Source organism: Emydura macquarii, unplaced genomic scaffold (genome assembly GCF_026122565.2).
Source record: "Emydura macquarii macquarii isolate MOO-44397 ecotype Brisbane River unplaced genomic scaffold, CSIRO-AGI_Emac_v2 contig_2207, whole genome shotgun sequence".
In the NCBI taxonomy this organism is placed as follows: domain Eukaryota; kingdom Metazoa; phylum Chordata; order Testudines; family Chelidae; genus Emydura; species Emydura macquarii.
In genome coordinates this window covers 1,169,620-1,196,516 of record NW_027132344.1, presented here as the reverse complement: position 1 = coordinate 1,196,516, position 26,897 = coordinate 1,169,620, and the positions used below count along the sequence as shown (strand labels likewise).

General features: G+C 38.9%; 1 protein-coding gene across 1 annotated transcript in view; it reads right to left on the bottom strand.

Annotated features, from left to right (window-relative positions):
* Positions 1–733: 733 nt before the first annotated feature.
* The window catches only part of OCA2 (OCA2 melanosomal transmembrane protein), a 259,682-nt gene continuing 233,518 nt past the window's right edge, over positions 734–26,897 (bottom strand). Inside the window, exon 23 of the mRNA XM_067559931.1 lies at positions 734–1,331. Coding sequence (XP_067416032.1) covers positions 1,244–1,331 — 88 coding nt within the window. The 3' untranslated portion in view covers positions 734–1,243. The remainder of the gene's footprint in view (positions 1,332–26,897) is intronic.

The window sequence follows — 26,897 nt, the reverse complement described above, 5'->3', positions numbered from 1 at the left end:
ATTATTGGATGAGGCAACACTGAGGAAGGGTAATCATTTTTAGAATGAACATTGTAGCTAATGTACTTAGATTTTGAGTTCAAAGGCATTTAGTTAAGGAATGCAACTGCATATGATCAGCTATAGCTACTCGGGTGGATCAAACTATGTGATTTATGATAAATATTAAATCCTCTTGGGGAAAGATACTATTACCAGTTTCCTTTCTCACTTACCAGATCACTTCACTAGAAACAGAGGCAAGTGTCATCATTTGTCCTTCTGTGCTGGTTCACTGAAATTCACTCTTATTCACATTGGTTTCACTCTTCAGCATGTCAGTTCTAGTGTTACACATTGAGACAGATTTTGGGGTAATTTGGGCCAATCCCAGGAAAGGCTCAGAAAATGAGGATTGAAACCACTTTCAGAATAGTGTGACCTGCTCCAGTTGCCAAATATAAGAACCAATATATATGATTTAACACAGTATTATAAAAGAAAACAAAAGCATAGAAAATATGATTTCATTCTTTCAGGTAGCATCTTAACCTATTAAAAGATTTAGAGTAATCCACCAAAGAACTGAATTAATAATTAAATGAAAAATGTTCACTGCTCTGCCACATCTTAGGGCCAACAGTTTAAAACTAACAAGAAGTTTTAAAATGAAAAAAACATTATGGCATATGAATTATTAGTCAATTTCAAAAGAATAATTTCTTCCATATCAAATTCTTATTGGGATGTTTTTATTTTTTAAACATAGACAATGGTACATCCGTTATAGCGTACAGATTGTCTGCTTACATGACTATTGTTACAGCTTGTACAGATTGAATATTAGTTACCTTAATACAAATAGCTAAATATATCGACAAAGACAAATGAACCCCTAAGAAGAAACCACTGAACAACTGCAATTGTGAATACATTTTTTTCATCTGTGACTGTACTCAGATTCTGACAAGACAAAGTTTTAGACCAAAACATATTCCCTTGTGATGGTGTCTCTTTATGTGCTTATTAGTATTGATCATGGCAAACAATTTGGATCCTTTAAACTTCAATACTCAGCTCTGCAAATTGTTCACAGAACACACGGTTATGAATGACAAAAACTAAGACTGCCAATCATTTTAATCAATACGTAGCTTTTTAAAGTGGGGTTTTTTTCTTCTTTTTCTATGGTGTCTTCTTAGTGCTCTGATGTATAGACTGAACGAGACAAGAAAGCATCTTTTGGTCTTGAAAGTATAAATTATTAAGAGTTCCAACCCAGTACAACATGAGCAACAAGGAGATAACACATCCCAATGGTACAGGACATAATCATCATGGGGAAGCCCAACCTGAAACAATAACAAAATAAGGAAAATCAGTAAGAATGCAACACTTTGTTTGCCAAGCAATAACCTGGCACTCAGACGTTCTGAAAGCAAAATTAAAAGTTATCATACAGGTTCCCTAGTTTTTAATACCTTTACAACATTTCTAAAAATGAAAGAATATTAAGGTACTGCAGGTTTATGACAGTGATCCCTGGTGGGCTGGTGTTCATGTTTAGACTTTCGGCTTCCAGTTGTGACATTTAGAAAAGTGCAGGTCAGACCCTCACGGTGTAAATCAGCATAACTCCACTGATGTCAATGAATCTCTACCATTTTATGCCAACTGAGAATCTAGACCTTAATGTCTTGGTTGTGTTCCAATCAATATGCAATTATACTGATAACATGAATTATATCAATTCCACAAGTTAAGCAAGCAGTAGGATAGCTCATTCACTACTCATGATCTTTATACTGTGCATACATTCTACTCTTAACAGATTTACGGCTGACATTCCTTTAGCTGGCTTTCAATGGTATTTAAGTAATAAACCTCATCATGTTGGTACTGTATGTATCCCCATAATGATGAAAGGACTTGAGTGTCAGTTGAAAAGTATTGTAGTCCTACAAGATTCACCAACTTCCGTGAGTGTCTGAGGAAATCTCTTTGGCCTATGTGAAAAATGTTAAAAGATTTGTTTTCATGTCAAAGCTCTTCTTTCAGCAGAGGTAAATCCCAGAGTGAGATTTTCAGAATAAATTTACGTTTTTAAAGCTTCTACTGACAGAAAATTTGAAATGGCAGAAACTGAAGACTGGGCAGGACTTTGTGAGACCTGCAGTGTTATAACATATTTTGTACACATGAACCTTTTACTCATATTCTCCATGTTTATGTTCATCCGCCTGCTTTACTAAATATCATCAAAGTGTTGGTTAGCAACGACAGAGTTCAATTTTTGGTTCTTTGAAGGATGGAAGTAAGGAAGGGGTGTTTGGGAGAGAAGAAAGGGAGTGAGGGATTATTAGAGAGGGCAACCAGGCTGCCAAGACTTCCAAATATTCCCTGAGGAATGTGTATGGCAGCTCTCATTTATGCATGAGAACAAAATGGACACAGAATCCTAGTAATTTTTGGCAAGATAAGAATGCAATAGTTTGTCACTCAGTTACCCAAAAGGCATGGCTTCCTTTTTATGTCTGAATTTGATTTTTTTTTTATTCAGATGAACATGTATGAATATAGTGTAGGAAGGTATTACATTTTCTGCTCCAGCTAAACTGGTCTGATCCTAGCTCTTGAATGATTACTTATTCAATAAAGCTGCATAATTATCCTTTCACAAACTTATGATTAAAGTCCTAGCATTGCAAAGCAGCTTTCTGTGTTTTAGAACAGTCTTTAAATTTTTTTTAAAAAGTAGTTGCTCACCCAACCACTTTTCAGACAATATCCACCCTTCTTTTTCCTTCAGAACTCACTTGATCTTCCTAAGATTTATCATCTCACTTTTAAAAATGCTCAGAGCTGACAAATTAGCTTAAGAATGAAATGGTGATGTAAAAAAGTCCTACAAACATAAATACGTCTAGTGGATTTCCATGAACAGTTTGTATCCACACAACAGCCTGGGAAAGGTGAGATTGCTAAAGATTTCATAAGAAAAGAAACAGAAGACTTACATTAGACCTTGCACTTACTGAACAATAAATTCAGTGCTGCTGGGCAAGCTCTAGTGACTTAGCAAAGCACAGATCCTGTCCTGTACAAATACAACCTAGTGGGTCTCGCAAGTGGACACACAAGAGCTCAGAGATGAAGGGCCCTTAACACCTAGATGAATAAGGGCAAGAAGAGAGGGGATTTAAAAAAACAATAATTGCTATCTGTTCTGTAAAAAATAATTGAAAAACTGGTTTCAGCTTTGTGCAATTCTGTACAGCAAGTACATGAATTATACAGAACAACATGCAAGCATGCAGGATTTTTATTTCTTAACAGTAAGAGTCAAAGGTCTGGTCCAAAGGTCTTACTTCATTGATTTATGTAGGCTGTTTGCAGAGGTCCAGATTGTGCATCAATTACTTACAACAAGCAGTCACTCACACAAGTAGTTCTACTGACTTTTATTACTCATGGAACTACCCATGTAACTTCTCACAACTGTGTGGCTTGATTTTACCACTAACATGAAAAGCAATCATGCAGTGTATTTAGGAGAGGGACAATATAAAAATGAGAGAGGATTGAACCACTGTTTCTTAGGGCAGGAATAAAGAGGGAACTAAAGCAGAGACTATATTGCAGTCACAATATGCTCCTCAGAGCAAAGCTAGGGTTGTGCCAGGTAGTCTGATGATACTCCACACCATAATAATACAGATCAACAGATCTCAGAGTCAAAACAATCCTTCCTTACACCAACAGCACAACCTAAATGTGTGTGATTGAGCACACCAACGCTTGGGAGGAGAGTATGAAGGGGTGCAACATGTCTCTCCTTGTTCCCCTAGATCATTAAAAAGGAAATGAATGGTAAATGTAAGGCTAGTTATATAGTGAGTCATTTTCCTGTTATAACAATACAACTACGGTTAATCAACTGATTGTATACCATGCCACTGAAATGAAACATTTTGTATAAAGTCATAGTATACTGCAGATCTCTCTAAAATGAGACAGACATCAAAATCATTCAGAGAAATTGGAAGGGGGTGGATTATTGGTGGGATTACAGGGAAAGCAATTTACCCTGGAGGAAAGACAGACCCAACAGTTGCTGCTTTCTAGATTGTTCTATGCACGATTCGTGAATTGTAAGCATGGGGATCTGCAGAGACATCTCTCAGAACAGAAGATAGGATTCTTTCATCAGGTCTGGAGTTGTAAAATGATACCAGCAATCCTCCAAGATCAAACCATAGGCTGTGGTGGTTCAAGCTGTTACAAAGGGGAGCATGGTGGCAGTATCTATGATCGAGTGGCAAATTCAACTCTCACTTCTATGTAACCCAACTGACTGCTGTGGGGTCACACACTGATTTAAAATGAGGCCTGAATTTGGTCCCTAAATCTATACTTGAATATCCATTTAAGAATATAATTGTAGAGAAATCTAGAGCATTTCTTACAGAATCTTTTCTCCCATTTACTGGCCTCTGCATTATCAACACCTGTACACATAATAAGGAAATATGTTGCATGCCTGGCAAATGCCATGTCATATGAGATGATGTTTAACCCAGCAGGAGATACAGTATGAGTCCTTGTCATGCTAGGCCATTCCTTGAACATGTGCCACAATTTGTTTTGGAAGTCCTACAGTGACAAGCTCATTTTGAAAAATACACATCTTGAAATTACAAAAGCTGTGTCAAAAATTGGATTCAGGTGTTGAAGCTCCTAGAGGCAATTCAAGACTGCTTCTGAATGGAAGGCAAGTAACTCTTGTTAATAAAGTTTCTATTGTTTGGTAGCTCTTTTACATTTTATTTCCAAAGGAATGTATAATGATAGCAATATCCATGGTTCTTAATCAAAAGGATATGGTTGTAATTCTCTTTATTTAAACATTAGCACACATACACACCTCTTTTTTGTGGACGGAAGGGACAACAGTTATCATGGATGAAGAATAGCAGCTGTTAACTAGTTTTTTTAACAAAAGAGTTCTGGGTCTATATTTATTTAAATATGAAGGAAATAACTCATATGTTCAAGAAGCAAGTCCCATTTCGACATCTCATCTAGAACTGAGATAAGATTATTATTGGACAAATTTCACTTTTTTGCATTTGTGAATTATCCGGGAACACTGCAATTTTCTCAGATTTAGTCTTCATCCAAAATTACTTGCTAAAGAACTTTTAAAAATAATCCTTGGTCTGTAGTTCATTTTCAACAGACTCATTGTGAGTATTTGCTGCCTAATTCTCTGCCAGTGCGGTTTTAGTAGTATTAATTAAGTTGAGTCACAAACAAAAAATTTCACTTTTGATATTTCAGATCTGAACATGTGATTGGTCTCCAAAAGTTCATGGTATGTTTTTATTCTCTGACTGGATGAACATAACCCTTAGAAGAAAGTTTTCAGAATACTTCAATATTTATGTAAACCTATCTGCTTCTGCAAACATTCCTACAAGTATATTGATTCACAAGAAAACATGGAAGGCTAACACAAAAAATGTGCAAACACAGTTTGAAGTAAATCCATTTAAAAATCTGAATGAATACAGGTGGGAAATTTTTTTATAATATTCACTCAGCTTTAATTTGGGATATATTTTTAACATGTTGTCTCTCTTGTCGTCAGGGCCCTAGGAATTTATCTCCCCTTTTCTTTCTCTGTTCTTATTATCCCTTCTATTCCTCTTAGTCACCCTCCTATCTCTTTATCACCCCTTCTCTTCTATCTTCCACTGCATGCTGCCCTCTGTCTACTGTTTTCTCATTTGTCTCAACTTTCCATCATCCCAAGTCCACAAGATACTGTTATTTCTATCATTTGAAGGGACAGGCCGGTATTGGCTCTAGTGCCTGTTTAAGGAAAAGGTCTAAACAAATATCCTTTTGCTTATCCACATGTGTCTGACATCTTTACAACTGGACACCTGTTCCTAATACAGCAGGTGGCTAACACTGCCAACCATCTTTTGTGAAACACTAAAATTATTGTGAATTTCACATAGTCTGAAATTACATAAAAATTACAGTGTGGTTACCTACTAGTTACCATACATAGAAGTTAACATGTAATTGAAAACACTGAACAAACTATACCCACATTTTCTTCTGATTGCTAAAATTACAATAATTTCTCCTAGCTTTCTGCCTGTTTTGAATCTGTGCCAGGATTTTCCATACAGTCCCTCCAAGTAATGAACCTCAGATCAGGAAAATCGAATTCCAAGTGAGAAAAATTAACGGTGTTAAATTCTGCATTCTACATTCTGGAAAAAACTCCTGAATTCTTTTGATGATAATCTTTATGCTTTCCATATGGAACCTGTAATAAACATTTTGCTGGCCTTCCAAAATCTGCTCATCTGAAGGAAAAAAGCACAGTCAATATAGTCCTTCACTGTAAGGAAAATAGTTAATTTACCAGTTCCAACTTGAATGTTCAAATCAATAGTCACAAAAATATTTTTGCAGTATTTGTCCAGCTCTACTGTCACTGTGGTGCAGTTCATATGAAATATAGGGGTGTCAGAACAACAAATGTCTTTACAACTATTCCAGAGCTATTCAAGCATGGGAAGGCAGGGATGTGATGGTAGACACCTATATGAAACACCATGAAGAAATACTAAAAGCTATATGCACCCCCATTGAAATACGGAAAAAAGCACTGTAGTTATGACTTCAAAAGACTGCAACAAATTGATGGTGAGATAGCAACAGCAGTGACTTTCCTGTTGGCATTGTATGTCTGACTCCCGCAGGAAATGATTAAATCCAGCTGACACCTAGATAGAATGTTCAAAATTAAAGCCAACAAATTGTAATTAAAAACCAACAGAATGTCAGTAGTTTGATGTTGGGAAAGAACATACCACTTTTTTTCCTTTTATTTTGCATCTGAAGATAATTTAATTTAAAGTTATCATCATGTCAGTAGAAATAAGTCAGAAAAATGCACCAGAAGCTGAACCTCTCCATATCTGGATGAGTGGATAAAATGCAATGGGTTTCTCCATGTATAAACTGTGGCTAAATTAAATTACCAGGTCTAAACTTTTTGAGAAGTGATCCTTGATGGGGTGTGGGAGGGGGTGGTGGTTTATAAATTAGATTGGATGTAGATCATGATGGGCAGTGCTAAATTTGTATATCAGACCAATTCAGCATTTCTTCCTCTATGGACTTGTCCTCAGTGGTTTGACACTGTGGAAACACAGGTAGCCAAAGACAAGTTAGGGGCTAGTAAATAGTAGCTATGGACACAGATTTCAGGATTCAAGGCCACGATTAAGCAAAGCATTTAAACATGTGTTTAGCTTTAGGTATGTAACCCATCCCCACTCAGCACAGGACTTAATCACAATCAAGAGGTATATTTCATTTGTACAGTCTCCAACAGCAAGCAAGCAACAGCAGGAAAACCAATGAAGCATTCTTTAGACTTGCTTGTTTTTTCTAATGGCTTCATTTTCTTTGGCTAAAACACAAACTAAAAAAAACCCCCGGTGTCCTGCAATACAAGGCTAATCAGTCTAGTCTTTAGTAATTGAACATAAATCTTGGCAAATATCACATTGCAAGAACACCCTAAAATGCCTAATTTACACTATTATAACCAGTTACAACATTTTATACCACTAATGCAAATGACACAATGTCCCTTTCTTGGACTGATTCCAGCTTGACATGAAGAAGCCTGATCTGTCCTTAGTTTCCCCATAGAAAGAAATCTAGTGCCTATCAACAAAGAACATTTTAGCTTCTAGAGAGCCAATGGGACCAAATATATATTTAAACATAGAGTTGGCAGGCTTTACAAAGTCACAACTCTGGTTATTTGCTCTTGATCCTCTGGTGAACTATATATTCAGATTTTCAGACATTATACCTTTAGGCAGATAATTAGAGCAATTCAGTTTCTAGTCTTGCTATGTCTCAATATTTTTTAACATGTGCATGCATGTGTATGTTTAAAAAAGGAAACAGACAAACACGCTTGGGCTTTGGCCACCAGAGGAATATTTATATTGGACTTTGAACACCTGCACTATATTACGTTAACGAGAAGCAGGTGACAGCCTGAAAGTGTGATTTGTTTTTAAATAAAGAGCACAGTTATTAATTACTCAGCTAATGGAGTTTTGGTTACATTTGTCACTTTCCAAATTCTAGTCATTTAGCTGGTGGGGTAGATTGGTTTTATTATTTCAGAATACCTTTGGTGTCCGTCATTTAGATTTTTCCTTCAAATATCAGCTACAGTAAAAAAAAAAAAAAAAAAAAAACCACTTAGAGGAAAACACCCACAACCCACTAACAGAACACCAATATTGCATGCATTGTTTATATTTTCCATTATGAATATGATCTTTTTCTATGGCTTTAGAGATACAAAGGGCCTTCAAGCAATTTTACTAGACAGTTTTGTACCATAAGCAGCTTTCCCTGAGTTTGAATACCACTAAAATCTACAGAGTCCTTTAAAATCTAAATTGTTTTATATCCACTTGTTTGCAGCATTTTATTCAGCAGACTCCACTTAAAAATACATTTTCCCTCTTCTACGTCAACATATATTCCGAAGGAAAAATAGAGTACTGCTGAAAAATGTTAAGACCCCAAAATGAGCTGTCAGAAGTAAGCAAATGTATAGTCAGATCAGAAATCCCAGTCTTTACCAGCTAATTGTGCATGCCTCTGTTATACAGGTATCTGAATGTGAGCAATCTTATATGCCATATGTTAGCATATTGGGGTAAGTCAAAGTATTGAATTTTAGCCTTAGTTCTGGGTATCCTGGGTTTATAGTTTAAGCCAGATGCTCAATGTTATTCTAACGGATTGTATTTGAACTTCCTTTTGTTTCTTATATTTGTATTCTAAACAGAGGGGAAAAAATGTCTAACACATAAGTGTATATTATATAGTCTATTGAAACAACATCTATAATGGCACCATATATTTAGACAAAAGTATCTCATTAGCAGGTCTGAGCCAAGAGCTCCAATTTCAGTTTGCACATGTCTTGGAAAACTTTACGGGTAAGTTCAGTTTGCATGGTTTCAGTTCACACGAGTTTCAAGCCCATTAATTAAAACCTAAACATTCCAATAAAAATATTGGTGAGAAACCTGCAAAACTTTGTGAGTTATGAACAAAGACTGCTAGGAATCTCATGTCCCACAAGCTCCTGGCAAGGCTGACAAGAGAGGGGAAAAGAGGGGGATAACTGTACCAGATACTCGAGCTCAGGGGGCCCCTAAAACATCTGTAACTGGGCTAAAAGTGGGGTGAAGTGGTGAGGTGGTGGGGCCCCAGACAATGTGATGTATGGAGACCCTAAATTTCTCTCCACAGGTCTGCTGCCATTGAATATCCTCAAGCTCATTATCCTTCCAGAAGCAGCTGACTAGTCCCCTGCCTGGCAACTGAGCAAAGGAACTGTGACACAGAATACACAGAATATGTTGTGGTATGGGAGATCTGAGATGATTTGCATAGCTTCACTGCTTGCAAGTTATACTGGTTATACTCAACCTCATGTCACTGCTAAACCATGCTGTCATGTATTAGCTTTCTATGTAGTGTGCAAGTATGTATACACACACACACACACACACTATCTTTAAGGGTTGCTTGAAAAATATTGCATGAGCTATTTGATTGAGCCAGCCAGTTCAATGTTTGAAGCAGGCAATGTGCCCTCTCCTTAACCACAGCCTACAACAGACTTGGCATATGTTCATCCAGTCTTTTAATTTCCTCTAGTTTCATTATTAGAGTTTCACATAGTTCTAATAGTTAGAAAATGTAAACATATAAAAATGGCTCCAGCTCCTTTGGGAAACGACAGTATAGATATGTGTTTACCAGCATCCATCTGATAGTGAGATGATCATCATCACTGGAGATTAGATAACACAGACAGAATTTATAATCTGCAACACAACACTATTGTCGGTGGCATCATTACAGTGATGTGGGAGGAAAGAGACCAACCTACGTTCTGAAAATCTTGAAATGATTATATGACGTGTTGAAACCTATTGTTTTTAGTAACAAACCATACTAGTAAATTCAGTTAGCAAAGTGTGGATACATTCATTGGAACCAATTAGATTGGTTAACACAAAGCTGTTGAGGTACACTCTGTAAATATGACTCTGTAGGGACCATCAATTATATTTTGCTATATTTAAGATCTTTACTACATGTTTCAAACTTTTACTATATCAACAACTTACTTTTTGTTAAGTCTACTGACAAACAGATTAAATAAGACGACTTTGGATAATCATAGGTAAGGGTTTATCCAAGTTTATACCAGAATGTCCAACTAAAATGGCTCCAATTTCCTGCTATATGAGCTTCCCATAACACTGAAAGTGTATTGTTGTTTTGTTTTTAATAAAAGGTAACTAAATATAAAAATATTTTAAATTAGAATTTTCTACACAACCTAAACAAGAAAGGACATTCAAAGCTGGTGTAAAAACACCAGGAACTCACGGTTCTTTATCCCCACAATGATTTGAAGTAAATTATCCGTTTTGATTCTGCTTTTTCTTGCTCTTGGTAAGGATATTTGGAGTGGAAAATGTCTGAATTTTATTTTCAAAAAAAGTCCTGCAAACCACCTATGAAGCAGTTTTCTTTAGTCCCATTTGTTTTTGCTATTGTTCTCATTTTCTTTGGCTAACATCCAAGCTAAAAGGAAAATAGTGTCCCGTAATACAAGGCTAACCAGTCAAATTCTTAATAATCTCAGAAGATCCAGAGCATTCAGCACTAATACAGAATCCATGAAGCTTGCCAGAAGCCAGATTCTTAATATAAATGTGATGGTGTTGAGTTCCCTATAAGTGGTACAGCAGCAGAAAAGGACAAAGGAGATTATCTGATTTTTTTAAACAACACATACTTTAAAATGCAATTTACATTACAAATGCACATATATTCTTGTGTGTATTTATTAATTAATTTCCAGGGTACACTCAGCAGTGCTGATAAAGTTATCCTGTGATGTAAGTGAGAAAGGTTGGTTACACTTTCTGTCATGTACTCATGTTTCAAAGGTTCCCCCAGTTTAAAATAGTGGCATACACAGATTCTCATTACAATATGATACGGTCGGGGGCATCTCCCAGACCCAGAATGAAATGCTATTGAAGAAGCAGCACTGGGACCTGCTGGAGCCTTTCGAACCTACTGAAAGTGAGAGAAGGTCAGCTGCTAGAACACCTTCTTTCTAAGGGATCTAGGAATACAAGCAGGTCCACATGTTGGTCCCCTGAAACCAAAGATAAGGGGGAAGAGCCAAATGAACATCCCTTGCTGAGCCAGGCGGCGGACAAATGACATCTGAACCTTCCTGGAGGTTTGAGAAGAAGCAGCCCACTACATCTTCCCCCAAAAGATGACACCAGATACATTGGAGGCAGGATACTGGAATGAAGAAGCACCTCTATGGAGGGTGGAGCCATGTGAGGTTGGTTAGTTTTGACAAAAATAATTGATCTTTCCCTGCTTTCACTTTAGATATGTCTTCAATGCAACTGGGAGGTGCGGCTGCAGTATATGCACATGTACCCAAGTTAGCTTTGATCTAGCTACAGTATGTCTACATGTGCTGCAATCACATCTCCCAATAGCAGTGTGGACATATCCTTTGAGTTTTCAGTTTTGAGTGCATTAAGAATTCAAACACATAATTCAGAAGCTAAGTAATCACCAAATGTTCACTAAAGCTCACGGGGACCAAAACTGGCAGCTTTTGCTTCATTCATTTTCCCAAGATCCCTGCAATACTGAAAAATAATAGATTGCTAGTATTTGTATTTTTTGTAGTGCTTAGCTGCCTCAACTAAGTGAGGGCTCATTGTACTAGGTACTGTACAAACATACAGTAAGTGACAGTCCCTGGCCCCAAAGAGCTTACAATCTAAAAGACAGGACAGGTAAGTGGGCAGGGGGAAGGAGGAAAAGATAACTTTTTTATCTTAGAGTAGCTGTGTGCACAATTCACAGATGTGTAAAGTCAATCAGTAGCAGCAATCACAGCTGGATTCCTGCCTAACTATTACAGATTGCAGATTTCTTTTGGCATCATGGCAAAGGTAAGCTTTGAGGAGGAACCTGAAAGAGGAAAATATGGTGGCTTTACAGATTTTGATGGGGAGTTTTACCCACACGTATTAGGCAGCATGGATGAAAGTGTTAAGATACTTTTGGGAGAAGCAGGTGATTAAGGCTGGCACCACTGAGAGAGCAAAGGCAGGGGTCTATATCACAATAAGACAATAGTATGAATAGGTAGGGAAGAGCTAAATTATAAAGGGTCCTGAAGATGAGGACAGAAGTTTGTGTTTGTTGAAGTGGAGAAGAGAAAGCCAATAGAGAGATTTGAAACAGGAGATGGCAAATCAGTGATGTGCCAGGAAGATGAAGTTGGTAGCAGCAGATTGAAGCCAGAATGCACGCGCATTGTTCACTTAAATCAAAACATTAATCTTATTTCACTGTATTTTTTAAATTAAATGTATTGTAGAAAACAATTATTCAACATTTCAAAGTTTACTTTCCGACCTCCAGCTTTGTCACAAACTGAGAACAGCTGAGCACCTCAGCTCAGTAGCTGAGCAATTTTTTCCTTTGGACAAGAGGGAGAGGCTGTGAACCGTACTTCTCTCACAGTAGTAGCCCAGATGATGAGGCTTAATTTCCTTCATCTTTGAACATGTGTCTGTACCTTGCATCACTGAAATGCTCCTATGTTGTGAATGCACTGCTACTTCTGCAGGTTCAGCTTAAATCCCCTTTCCGTTGGGTTTCTGCTTAGATGGGCCATCTGTCGTGGTTGTTACATGGTAGAGACACTTTAAAAGTGTAGCAAACTTGCACATCACACCTGAAATCATGCCTGGTGTTGTTTAGCAATGCCATCGCCCACTAAGTAAGGGGTGGGGCTGTCTGGCTTGGAAAGGCCTCTCATCTAGTCATGCTTAGCTGGAAGAATGACAGATATTCTGTAGAGCCTCAAGATGCTAAAGCAAGAGCTTTTTCATTATGTCATCAGGGAAATTCCCTCCCCCATTAAAATTACATTTTTTGAATTATTGTTTTCCTGAGAAAAGTTGAAGGCCAGATTGTGCCAGATAAACCAATCTTTAGTAAGGAGTGGCATAGAGCAGTGCTTCTCCAGAGGGACCCCCAGGAATGATTGTGCTTCAACAGGCACATTTCTTCCTCCCCTTCCACACACCCAGAATTCCCCAGCATGCAAGGGACTGTGACAGCTGCACCTTCCCTAGAAGATGTAGCTCACTCCTCCAAGCCTATTTGACCAGTTTTGTAACCAAAGCTCTGCTCCCTCCCCTGCCAGCCCCCTTTAGAGTGGCTTACAGCCCAGATGGTGTGGGGTAGTTAGGAAACAATAGTCCTGTGTAGATGCAACAGCTGTGATTGTACTTTGTGTCTGCATGGAAGTCACAAGGAAGGTAGGCTCCATGTACTTGCACACTCTAGCCCTAAATGTTAGGTACACATTATGAAATTGTGAAGTACTTCACTGTCAATTTCTGTAACAAAGACATTAATAATGTGGCAATTTTTCAGCTATTACAGTTTTTCTGCATCATCTTGTAATTCACTGCCAGTTGCAAAATTCAGTAGCTCTTTTTATTTCTCAGATTAAAGTGGACAGATTTACAATCCTATCCTCTGAGTTTGTAAATCACCAACTTTCTCAGGAAAGGGCCAACCAACTTCTTGCCCACTACATAATTTCTTTCCTGCCTTCCCATTGGCACACTGAACTAACCTCTCTGTCTCCTGCATAAGATCTAAACTTCAGAGCAGACTTTCAGAATTAAGTGCAGACAATAGGGAATGGTTATTCATCATAAGAAATCAAAGAGAGACATTTTAATCTCACCTTCCTCTGTTACCCGCCCACAAACAAAGTTTGTATCATGGCTTTTGTGTAGAAGTGAACAGTCATTTCATCAGAATTACTTTTTGTCCGAACTGATTTGGGGTGCCAAGTATGAGGCACCATAAAGGAGCCTGATTTTGAGAGGATGGATAATCAGCACATTCGGAAAATCAGGCCCCTTTAAGACATCTCAAATTGAGCATCTGAAATCACTAATAACTCTTAAAAATGCAGGCCTTTACGGTTTCAAGTCTTTTTAAGAAGGAAAGTCATAAATATTACTCGAGCCTACATCTATAATGAGTACAGAGGAATTAAGATGAAGAGATTCCTGGAAGAGTCTTGCTATGCTTTAGAACTTTACAAAAGCATTACATTTTCCTTATCATTTTTCAGACTATGGTGAAATGGCACTTCTCTGTTACCCTTACCAGTCAAGTTACTCTTATGTATCACTGGGAAAATGAACTGTGTGGTTAGTGATTCCAAAAAAGGCCTCAATTCCACCACAAGATCATAACATTATCTTTTTTTAAATATCCTGCTCATGTCTGTCCATTGCTTCCAGTGCGCTTACACCATTTTGCACTTTAGGTTCTTATGTTCCTGAATTTGGCCTCTTCACTTGCAGGCAGAAGATGCAATATTTTACTGTGATAAATATCAACTGCAGCATTATGAAACAAGATTTTTCACTGAAGATTGCACCAGCATCCTTAATTCACTGAAGGGCGAGAACATGAATATTGTCCTATTGGCTAGAATGATTTATTTAGACTTACCAAAGATAAAAGATTGCTTTAGATAACTTTCATATTACCCAAAATGGTTTTTACTTGTGTGGGTGCCACTGAATTTAGAGGCTTTACAATCTGTCCTTCAGGCTTTATTATCTTCAAGTATAAATTAAAAGGAATAACAATAAACAATTCTCCTTTGTGATAGAGCTCCCATCTCAGGTAGAAATAAATCATTTGCAAGCAATGTTTTCAACTGTTGCATTTTACCAGTCTGTATGAAATAAAAATACATTTTTAAACCTCCCTAGAGCAATTTATTTCCCCTTTGTCTTCATCTGATTTTTCATAACAACTACAAACCAAATGGGTCCCAGCTCCTGCTGATAAATGCCCATCAATGGCAATACCTCTTCTATTTATTAGGGACATTTTTATGTTCTTCTAATTTCCAATTCTTAGACACTGTCCATTGAGGATTAATGTGATTATGTAAGGGCTGTACATATGGCACATTGAGAACCCTATGTCCACCTCAAAGAAACCAGTTTCCAAATTTGAACTGCTGCAAAATGTTTAAGAAGCAAGCAATTACACAAGTGTTTTGTGCCTTTAATGCCATAGCTGCAAAGATATTTGTAACCTAATCTAATTCTAACAGTAACCAAAAACAATTGCTAAAGTCATGTAATAACAAAGCAATAAATACTGTTTTCTTTATGTGAATAAGAATTTCTAGTTTACACAAAATAATTTTTAAAAATCTGTCTACAATTCTATATAAAGTACACTTTGGTACCAGTCATTCTCCTTTCAAGTGTATTTTTTACTAAGAAAATAACAGTGAACTTGAAATTCCTCTTCTCTCTAGGATACATATTGCAAAGCTTGTAGTTTCTTTGTTTTGTGTTTTATAAGTGTCATATTTAGGTGACTAGAAAAATCAGATTGCAAGTTTTAGACAAATGTAATTTTTAAAAATTAACTACTTTGGGAAAATTAAATCCCTGGAAAAATTAAGTTGAAAATAAATGACTGGGCCGGATTCTGCTGTAAATAGAGTCAATAGAGTTACTAAGCTGCAATATAGATCAGAAGCAAGCCCATTTTTATTCAGTCTCTTGGTTCCTGAAGCAATAAAATGCCCTGATCTGGTAAAAATTCATGCACGTATTTTAACTTCAATAGGACTACTGTAAGGGGAATATAAACCCACCAGTGCAACTGAAGGGGTTAAGGAGCAACTGTGGGCCCAAACAACCCCACCCATCCCCACCTGCAGCGCATACTTCAGCTGGGGGTGAAGCTTAAAAAGGTGGCAGTCAGTTCAAAATGGATCTGACAGGGCAGGGAGAGAGATCTATCCTGAAAGCTCCTGGAGAAGGGTGCTAGAGAAACCTTTTCCTGAAGAGAAAGAGCCTCCTGCTAAGTCCAGAAGGGCTGACTGTTCAGTTATTCTCTTTTTCTTTTACTACTTGGAGGCAAATTGTAAGACCTTGGTGAGAGAGTGGGTGATAGAAAGTGGCCCACAGAGATTGCCTTAAGGCATTCGTGGATGCTGAAGATTGGTCCCTCTTAAAGGATCCTGAGCTGAAGACCAGTGGAGGGGGGCTGGCCCGGGCTCCCCTACCAGTGCCCTCTTTACAAAGGGCATGAAAACCCTCACATCCAGACCCTCCCTTGGAGAAAGAATGAAGAAAGGGAGACTATAAAGACCTTTAGAACCACACAATTGGAACTGGACACCCATAGGGATCATTAGGTGGGCTGAAGTTCCTCCCATGTCTTCCTTGGAACTTAATCACCCCAAGAAGGAAGAAGATTGATTGGGGACCTGACTGGAGGGTTGAGTAACACCAACCAAAAGGCAGACCACCACAGAGCATAACTGTGGCCTGAGAGAAATATTGGAAATGAGGGGAACAGAGGCCTAACCCACTAGCCACTAGGCGATGCACAACTACTCATGACCTTAAAATTAAGCACATGCAGAATCAGTGCTTAAGTAATAGTTTTGTCTTGGTTTAGGTCAAGCCAGGTCAGATTTCACTTTTCTGGAAGGGGGCCTTTCTCCTAACTGACTATTCAGAGCACAGTGTGTCCTGCAGTTGCAGAAATGCTATAGCCTTATCAGAGATTTGCGTGCCAGGATCTAACCTTTTATTTTAAAATCCAGTGTGTTTCTAGCCCATCTGGCTGTGAAGAACACCTTTAAAAATGTGAACTGAGTGTAATATCTGCCTAAACTGTGGTGTAAATGGTGTGGACTGTCCTGTTTATCTCAATAGGGTGTTAACTCTAAAAAATTAAGATAATTTCATGGCAACATTATGAACTATTTCACTTCTCATCATTTTAACAGAAACAAACCCAAGATGCCTATGCATAGCTAACAAAAGGCTCCAGCTATGCTTTATTCAATTGCCAAACCATCCAGGTGTGCCCTGATATCTCTTTTGTTGCAATTATATATTGTCAGTATGAAAATTTTTGGCACAGTGAAATCTGTGGGGACAGCATAAAATTAACTGAATTTAATATCAAACAAATAACAGAGGGGCTGCTGTAGTGACTGAGAATTATTCATTACATTTATTTAATCAAAACCCTCAATTTTTTTTTAATATAAATGATAGTGCCACAGAATCCAGGGCCCTTTCTGCAGATTTGAGATCCAACTTGCCACAGAGCATATAAAGCATTGATTACATGGTATGATTACATGGTAATAGGAAATAGGCAGATGTCTTCATCTCCCCATTCTACACGCTAACATTATGCCTTTTTTCCAACTTCACAAGGACTTCTGAACAAAGTAAAGGCTTTCTCAATTTAACCATGAATTGCTAACACTACATTTTCAGGAAGGTGCACACATATTCTATCCAATCTAATAATAAACAGTAAGAACGCATTATCATTATTTAATACATTTTAAGTACATCAGAAGCAGGAAGTCTGCTAAACAACCTGTAGGGTCACTGGGCGATCAAGATGCTAAATGAGCATCAAGGAAGATAAGGCTATTGAGGAGAAACTAAATTAATTTTTTGCATCAGTCTTCACGGCTGAGGATGTGAGGGAGTTCCCAAACTTGAGCCATTCTTTTTAAGTACAAATCTGAGAAACTGTCCCAGATTGAGGTGTCATTAGAGAAAGTTTTGGACCAAGTTGCTAAATTAAACAGTAATAAGTAACCAGGACCAGATGGTATTCACCCAAGAGTTTTGAAGAAATCCAAATGTGAAATTGCAGAACTACTAACTGTGGTATGTAACCTATCCTTAAAATCAGCTTCCGTACCAGATGACTGGAGAATAGCTAATGTGACACCAATTTTTAAAAAAGACTCCAGAGGTGATCCCAGCAATTACAGGCCGGTAAGCCTAACTTCAGTGGCAGGTAAACTGGTTGAAACTATAGTGAAGAACAGAATTATCAGACACATAGATGAATATGATTTGTTGGGGAAGAGTCAACATGGTTTTTGTAAAGGGAAATCATGCTTCACCAGTCTACTAGAATTATTTGATGGGGGTCAACAGACATGTGGACAAGAGTGATCCAGTGGATACAGTGTACTTAGATTTTCAGAAAGCCTTTGTCAAGGTCCCTCACCAAAGGCTCTTAAGCAAAATAAATGATCATGGGATAAGAGGGAAGGTTCCTCTCTGGGATCAGTAATTGATTAAAAGATAGGAAACAAAGGGTAGGAATAAAAGGTCAGTTTTAAGAATGGAGAGAGGTGAATAATGGTGTCTCCCAGGGGTCTGTAATGGGGACCAGTACTGTTTAACATATTCTATATGATCTGGAAAAAGTGGGTAAACAGCGAGATCACAAAATATGTAGATGATATAAAACTACTCAAGATAGTTAAGTCCAAAGCAGACTGTGAAGAGTCACAAAGGGATCTCACAAAACTCAGTTACTGGGCAACAAAATGGCAGATGAAATTCAATGTTGATGAATGCAAAGTAATGCACATTGGAAAATATAATCCCAACTATACATATAAAATGATGGGGTCTAAATTAGCAGTTACCACTCAAGAAAGATCTTGCAGTGGTAGATAATTTTCTGAAAATATCCATGCAATGTGCAGCAGCAGTCAAAAAAGCTAACAGAATGTTCGAAATCATTAGGAAAGAGATAGCTATTAAGACAGAAAATATCATATTGCCTCTTTATAAATCCATGGTATGCTCACATCTTGAATACTGCTTGCAGATCTGTTTGCACCATCTCAAAAGAGATGTATTGGAATTGGAAAAAGTACAGAAAAGGACAACTAAAATGATTAGGGGTATGGAAAAGTTTCCAAATGAGGAGAGATTAATAAGACTAGGACTTTTCAGCTTGGAAAAGAGATGACTAAGAGGAGACATGATAGAGGTCTATAAAATCATGATTGGTGTGGAGAAAGTGAAAAAGGAAGTGTTATTTACTCCTTCTCATACCACAAAAACTAGGGGTCACTAAATGAAGTTAATAGGCAGCAGGTTTAAAATGAACAAAAGGAAGTATTTCTTCACATAATGCACAGGCAACCTATGGAACTCCAGAGGATGTTGTGAAGACCAAAACTATAATGGGGTTAAAAAAAGATCTAGATAAATTCATGAAGGATAGAGATCTATCAATGGCTGTTATGCAGGATAGACAGGGATTGCTATGTCTTGTTATCTTGGGTGGATGTCTCCAGCTCACATCCATCTTCCATTTAATTGTCTCCCATATTCCCATTTTGCTAAGTAATAGTAGGCAATTCTTTGAATTCTTTATTATACTACATTATTGTCCATCTTCTCATAGCCCCATCCTCAGGTACTTAAGAACCTGAGAGGTTTTATTCAGAAAGCTGCAGCACTAAACCAATCCTTTCAGCTGGTTCTACATCAAACATCTAGATGCATAACAATATTCTTCCAGTTTTCATCTCAAATCTGAAAAGCAATTTATCCTCTTTAACTTCACTTGTGCATAAGTAAGCACTAATCAGAACCATCAATAGGATATACATGATAGTTATTTCAATAGATAGTTATCTTTATATTACTGTAAATGAATTTGCATGTGCAATTTCTTCATTATAAATGAGGTGATAAATATAAATCATTTATAAAGCAGTATTTTAAATATTCTACAATTCACATGGCAAATCTGTGTAAGCATCCTACTATCAATACTTTGTGGGCTAGGCAGATTACTGTCTCTGTTTGCCATGTGTTCTAAGTTAATTTTGCCTTTGCTTCCCATTAAAATTATTGGCAAAATAATGGTTTAAGATATGAGTTTTCCAGAAAATATTTCTCATCAAGCACTTCCAGTCTGATTCTGGTGCTTTATTTAACTAGCAAATTCTTTTCCAATTCTGATATTGTTCAAATGAGAAAGTCCTTGGGCAACTTCACTGACTGCCTAATCAAATTATGTGCACTGTACTTAAAGTCTTGGCAGCTAAATTAAACAAATAGCAGAGTTCTCAAAGAAAGTACTGATTCATTGGATAGCTTAGACCTGGTCTACATTGACGCTGGCTACATTCTGTAGTTTGCATATCTCCCGTCAACTTACTTACGTTGCCGTACCATGCTGTCTTCACTGCACTGCATAGATGGGAGACGCCTTCCGGTCGACGCAGTCTTACTTTTTTCAGGGGAGTGGATTAATCACATCAACATCAGCATTTCCAGGATCGACTGAGCGGGTCTCCACAGCCCACTCAGTTAATCCCACTGCATTGATCCGAGCAGCCTCGGCAGTGTAGATACCCTTACTCTGCCATCCTGTCCCCATCTCTGCTGACCCTCATTCACAGAGTCCACCCCATGCCTCTATTGCCTAGTCCGTCTTCCTGTCTCACCATGCACAGCACAGCTGGTGATTCCGGGAGAGAGCTGGTAGGAAAACATTTCACTGAAGTACATTTTGATGAAAAAAATGAACATTTTTGAAATTTTTCATTTTTGTTGAAAAGGCAAGTAGCTGAGAGATTTCAGCAGTTCCAGATGCTTATCTTGGCATAACCCACATAAGGTCTGATGAGTAATGGAGATAACTGTTTGTGTTTAATTTTGTAAAGTTCCAGTATCTGGGGCTTTATTAAAATGTATATGGGAAATGGTGGAGAAAGAGAATGGAATTTGTGAGAACTCTGGAAATGGCAAGGATATGTGAGGAAAACCGAGCAAAGATAAAACATTTTAAATGTTTTCCTCTGCAAAGGCTTTACTAAAAAAAGCAAAGAAATACATTTTACTAAAAAAAAACAAAGAAATTTCAAGTCCCCTCTGAAGAGTTATTGTGCTAAATTTGGAGACTGAACTCAATCATTAAAGTCTGAAGAAGAGGAATTGTGATTTCAGCTGAAATCTCAAGGCAATCTGAACTACGGAGTTGGTATGGACACCTCCATTACATATAACTGAGATTTTGGTAAGCAATGCAAATGGGAAGTGTCATTTACCAAAAGATTTTTATGTAATATCATGATTTAGAAATTCTTTCTAAATTCTTTCTAAATATCACTGAAGTGGGGAATTCTTCATCATTATTACTGAAAGAAATAATACCTTTGCATCCAATTTATGTTCCAAATAGTTACATATTCTGAATGCTCTGTTCAGAGTTGTGACATAAAAATAAAACTTCATATATAATACTGATAGAATACGAAAAGTCAATTTATTCTGACTACTAAACACACTGTAAATATGTGATGAACAAGTAAGTGGTTGTATTTCTATGCAGAAATCATTATAGCATATTTAAGTTTCTGGAAATTCATCTACTGTACCAAATGTACTTTGCTTTGGATGGTCACACATTAGCATGGAAGTAAACAACTTTGCACAAGTGAAGGTGAAGGAACTTATTTAATGACAGAGGGTATTTATTATTTCAAATTCTACTATAGACTGAAATAATTATTGCTGATAACATTCAGAATATTTAGATCACATCCTCACTTAATTACTCTACATAGTATTCAAAACTCAGGATAGTTTAAAGAAACAACTAAAGTTTGTGAAACAATTATTCTGAGTAACAAAATGACAGAATATTAAACTCCATGAAAACATACTTAGTGGCTGCAAACTTAGCAGATGGCTTTCTGAACTTTAGTGTATCAGATTTAAAAGCATTTCTCTTAGGTATGCATATATATGAGAGAAAGAAATAAAATAAACATATAAGCCAAAGAGCTCTCCAGTGGATATGAGAAAGGTCTGCATTATTTCCCACCTGTTTCTCTTTGTGAAGAGCACATAAATATATACTAATCACAGCACCTGCTGGGGGTCAAAGTCTGCCCTCATATGCAGAACACGTAGCTCCTTTTGACTTCCCGTAGGAGCCACATACACACCTCCAAAAGCAGAATTTGGTCTCTTTGGAATTGAGTTGTAAACAATTAAGACTCGGTTCAGATCTAAATTCAGGGCCGCACTTGGCCCTTAACCTGTTTTGTTTTTTTTCCTTGAATAATATAATAATTTAAAGCTGACTTTTTAAAAGATGTAATTTGTGCCTTTTGCACTCCACTGAAACCATTCTCACTAAAGTATATAAGGGCCTCTTCCTAGCCAAAGCTCAGAACCAGCTCTTCATCCTCCTCCTCCTTGACCTGTCAGCCACCTTTTGCACAGTCGATCATTTTCCTCTTCTTGAAATCTTCGGCCTCCCTTGAGTTTCATGACTGTCCTCTCCTGGTTCTCCTCCTACCGCTCTAATTATTCCTTCAGCATATCCTTTGGAGGATTCTTCTTATCTGCCTCCAACTTTTGGCGGAGTTTCTACAGGGTTCTGTCCATGGTCCCTTTTCTTCTCCCACTACCCACCTTATCCCTGGGTAATCCTATCTGCAAAAACAGATTAATCTACCATCTCTGTGCTGACAACTCACAGCTCTACCTGTCTACTCGAGGCTTGTCTCCTGTGTTCAAACTAAAATCTGGCCTGTCTCTCTGACATCTTGTGGATGTCTAGCCACCAGGTCAAGCTCAACATGGCTAAAAGAGAGCTCTTAATCTTTCCTTCCCAAACCCTCCCACACACCTCCTTTCTCAATCATTGTGGACACTACCACCATCCCACCTGTCACTCAGACCCATAACCTGGATGCCATATTGGAGTGAGACCTCCATTTAGGTCCTCACATTCAGACTAGGTCTCAACCTTGTAGATTCTTTCTACTTAACATCACTAAAATATGGCCTTTCTTATCCATCCACACAGCTAAAATTCTTATCCAGGTTCTCGTGATATCACGTCTCAGTTTCTGCAACATCCTGCTCTCTGGCCTTGACAAATGCAATCTTGACCTATTGATATCCATTCAGAATGCTGCCACAAATATCATTTTCCTAGCCTATCATTTTGACATGTCACCCCTTTCTTGGAATCCCTATATTGACTCCCTCTTCTGTATTGCATCTAACATAAGCTGCTTATCTTCACTTTCAAGGCCTTTCATGATCTATCCCCACCCTATCTAATATCTCTAATTTATTTTTGAAATGCTGACTCCTACCTCCGATCAGCCCATGATACCAGCCACCATTACCTAGTTGTTAAATTTTCAAACAAGCACCTTTGTGTTTTCTCCCATGCTGCCCCTCACTCTTGGGAGGAGCTTCTTGTAAGCATCTGCACACTAACTCATTGTTTTCCTTCAAATCCCTCCTCAAAACTGTCCTTTGCCATGATGTCTATAAAAACTTGATAGGGTAAGGCCTCATGTGTGTTGAGATAGCAGCCTGCCATGTTTACTAGTAATGTGTCATTCCCTTTCTGTCCATATTCATATTTTGTCTTATGCTTTGATTTTAAGTTCTTTGGGGCAGGGATGACCTTTTCATCCTGCGTTTCTCCAGCACCTAGCACATTGGGATCCTGGGCCATGATTAGGGCTATAAACATACTTAAATGGAACTTCAGAACATTTTTATGAATTAGTTTATTTCAAATGTCCTGGCTGATAACGTTGTGCTGGGACAGATGTGTTCTATGAACTGCAGAACAGAACCTAAAGACTCAAAGGCATCTCTAAGGCACAGTCCACATTAGGCGTGGTGCAGAGGGACACACACTGTCTCAGTGGGAGTTCCAGAAGGCATTCTATCTCATGTCCATTACAGGCTAAAGAACACATGTTCTGTTACGCCTGGGTAGTGAATGCCTAGCCTGATGCTTTACATATTACAGAATGTTTCAGAGTTCTTCTCACCATGATCTCCCTGTTTATTGTGACTATTGTAAAGCTTTTTGATAAGCCTTTCCTGTGTGTTCCCTTAGGATCAGCTTGCACCTCACATTGCATGGATACATGGAGAATGGGGAACGGAATGAAGGCTCAGGCATAATGGCCATCCTGGAGTGCAAGGACATCAAGTATCTTGTGCCCCCAAATGGAGCCAAATGGAAATCAGGCAATGGCTCTGCCCCACTCAATACCTGCCAGCACAATCATGGCTCTATCTCATGCTCTGTAACTTATCCTCTCTGGAATAGTTAGCACTGCTCTGAACACAAGCTTTATGGATATGGATCTAGTCCTAGATATGGACACATAAATAGCAGTCATGCAGGGGCTCTTATAATGTAATCCCACAATGCACTTATACAAATCAAAGTACAATCTGCCCCTAGGGACAACGAAAGAAACAGTTACTTAACAATCTCAAGAAACTGGAAGATTATGGAAGGAAGAACTCCAAAGTATTTTGTAATATGTAAAGAATCAAACTAGATAGTCATTGATGAGTGCTTTTGAAAATCCAATCCATTTTTTTAAAAAAATTGTCAGAATCAGTCTTAGTGAAAATAAATTCATGTAAATAAATTGAGTTAAGAACAGTAAATTAATTTCTTCCATCTTTCTTTGGCTATATCTTCACTTTGAGTAGGAGGCGTAATTTCCAGCATGCATAGACAAACACCGCTAGCTGTGATTAAGCGAGTGCTCCAAAAGCAGAAGTGTAGCCACAGTGGCACTAGCACCGAGCTGCCCTGCATGTGATCCCACCTAGGTACTTACTCGGGTGGCTAGTCCATCCTGCTGTTTGCACCGCCAAACTGAATATTGTCACAAAATATTTAAAAACAAAGAGCTACTCACTGGCTTTTCCACTGGACTAGTGCTGGGTAGCATAGATCGGAGTAAGAGCCTGTGGAGCTGCAACAATTGTGCAGAGGTAGCCTGAGGTATTATGCCTGTGTTGAGCTGACAGGTAGAATGACTTTAAGGACAGCTATGAGAGCATGCTCAGTAGCGAGTCTGTTTGCTATCATGAATAGGTGCAGCATGCATTCTATCATGCCTAGGCCCCTTGAAAACTGGAAATATTGCTATTTTCAGAATTTGTTCCATTGCAATTGATGGTTTAATATGTTTTGTTCCGGTTTTTGTAGGATTACTATAGATTAGTGGTTCCTAATCTTTTTGGCTTGAGGGCCACAGATATCATTTTTACAACCCTGAAGGGCCACCATTCTCTGCCAGCAGCCCTTCCCACCCCCCCCCCCCCCCCCAATGCAGCCAGACAGGAGTTCAGCGAGATCTCCCATCTCCCTCGCTGCAGCAGGGAAACCACACACGTCCTATAGCCCCATGCGCTTTACCTGGGTCGCTAGGCAGTGGTTCCCTTCTGCAGCCAGGGGGATGGAAGATCAGTGCTCCCCTCCCTCTGGTTCCAGCAGGGACCCCAGCACCTATGGACCCAGATGGAGTGCTTTGCCGTGCTACCTGCTACAGTGAGGGGGAGGGAAGCGCTGATCTTCCACCCCCTCTGTTGCAACAAAGAGCCTGCACCAGTCTTTTAGCCCCACGGAAACGTGCTCCACCTGGGTCCTTAGACACCAGCTCCCTTCCGCAGGCGGGAGCCATGGGCCACTTTGAAAGCCCCCGGGGGACACTTTTGGCCCCTGGGCCACCGGTTAGGAACCACTGCTATAGATACAACAGAAGGATTTGTCTGCCAGCTGAGTAAGGGAAATGGCTGGCAGTTTTGGCTGAGTGTGTGTGTACCTAAAAAGCACTTGGCCTGTCCCATCTTGACACTATCCTCTTTCTCTAAAGGCCTGCATGGGCCAATTCATAAAGTCAAATCTGCATAAATGCTGACAGGATTGGATTGGCAAAGTTAAGGATGCAAGAAGGAACAATCTTTTCTCTTCCAGCCCATGACCTAGATGCCAAAACCCTCCCATGCACAGCTGTTGTATCTTTTCCTCTTTACTTGCAAAAAGAACACAAAGAAATCACATAGGCACAGCTGGGTTTAGCTAACTACACTCAAATATGCAAAGCCTAGCTATATACTGTGACGGGGCCAGCCCTGATGGCTATAGGAAGGTGCTGGAAGGCATATATATCAGCCCCAGGCTTAGCAAATCCTTGTTCCCTGGGTGATCCAGCTGCGGCCACTCCAGGACAATTACGCCAATCAGGCCAGCTGGGGCCAATTAAGGAGCTTGCCCCAGCAGTTAAAAGCCTCCCAGTCAGGCAGATGGGGGCAGCTGAGAGGGAGTTGAGTAGAGCTGCTACAAGGTGTGGAGGTGCTAGTGTGGGTGTGGCGAGAGCACCCAGCCATGGGAGGTAAGAAGGAGCTTGTGCAACCAAGGCCAGAGGATGCTGGCCCCAAAGAGCCTGAAGGAGAGCCACAAGCCAGGGGGGACTACAGATGGGCGACCCAGGGAAGGTAGTAGCCTTTGGACTATGTTGTTTGAGGCTACTCCTTGCAGGGTCCCTGGGTCAGGGCCCGGGGTAGAGGGTGGGACTAGCCCCTGCCCCCCCGCTCCCACCCAGCCACACCACTGGCATAGCCGTAAGGAGTGCAGACCCACGGGGCAAAACAGGCCCACCTTGCCACAATACATACTGCTGTTTTGACTAGTTTCTAGCAAATATGAAACCAGAGCAGGTCAGGGACTGGAATTTCTGTTCTGCAGGAAATTCTGACACTACAGGAAAAAAAAACCATGCTCCAAATCAGAACAAAAAGCTGACTTTTTAAAATTTCCCTCCAAAAAAAAAAAAAAAACCCTCAGAAAAATTCATTTAAATGAGAAGTGTCAAATGTGTGACCTGTGGGCTGGATCTGGCCCATGGAACAGTTTCATTCAGCCTTCGGACTGCCAATGAATTTTTGGGCTTATCTACACAACCTCAGAGTCTTCATTATAATTCTCCCATGTAGACCCTACATGTATGTATTGATGTA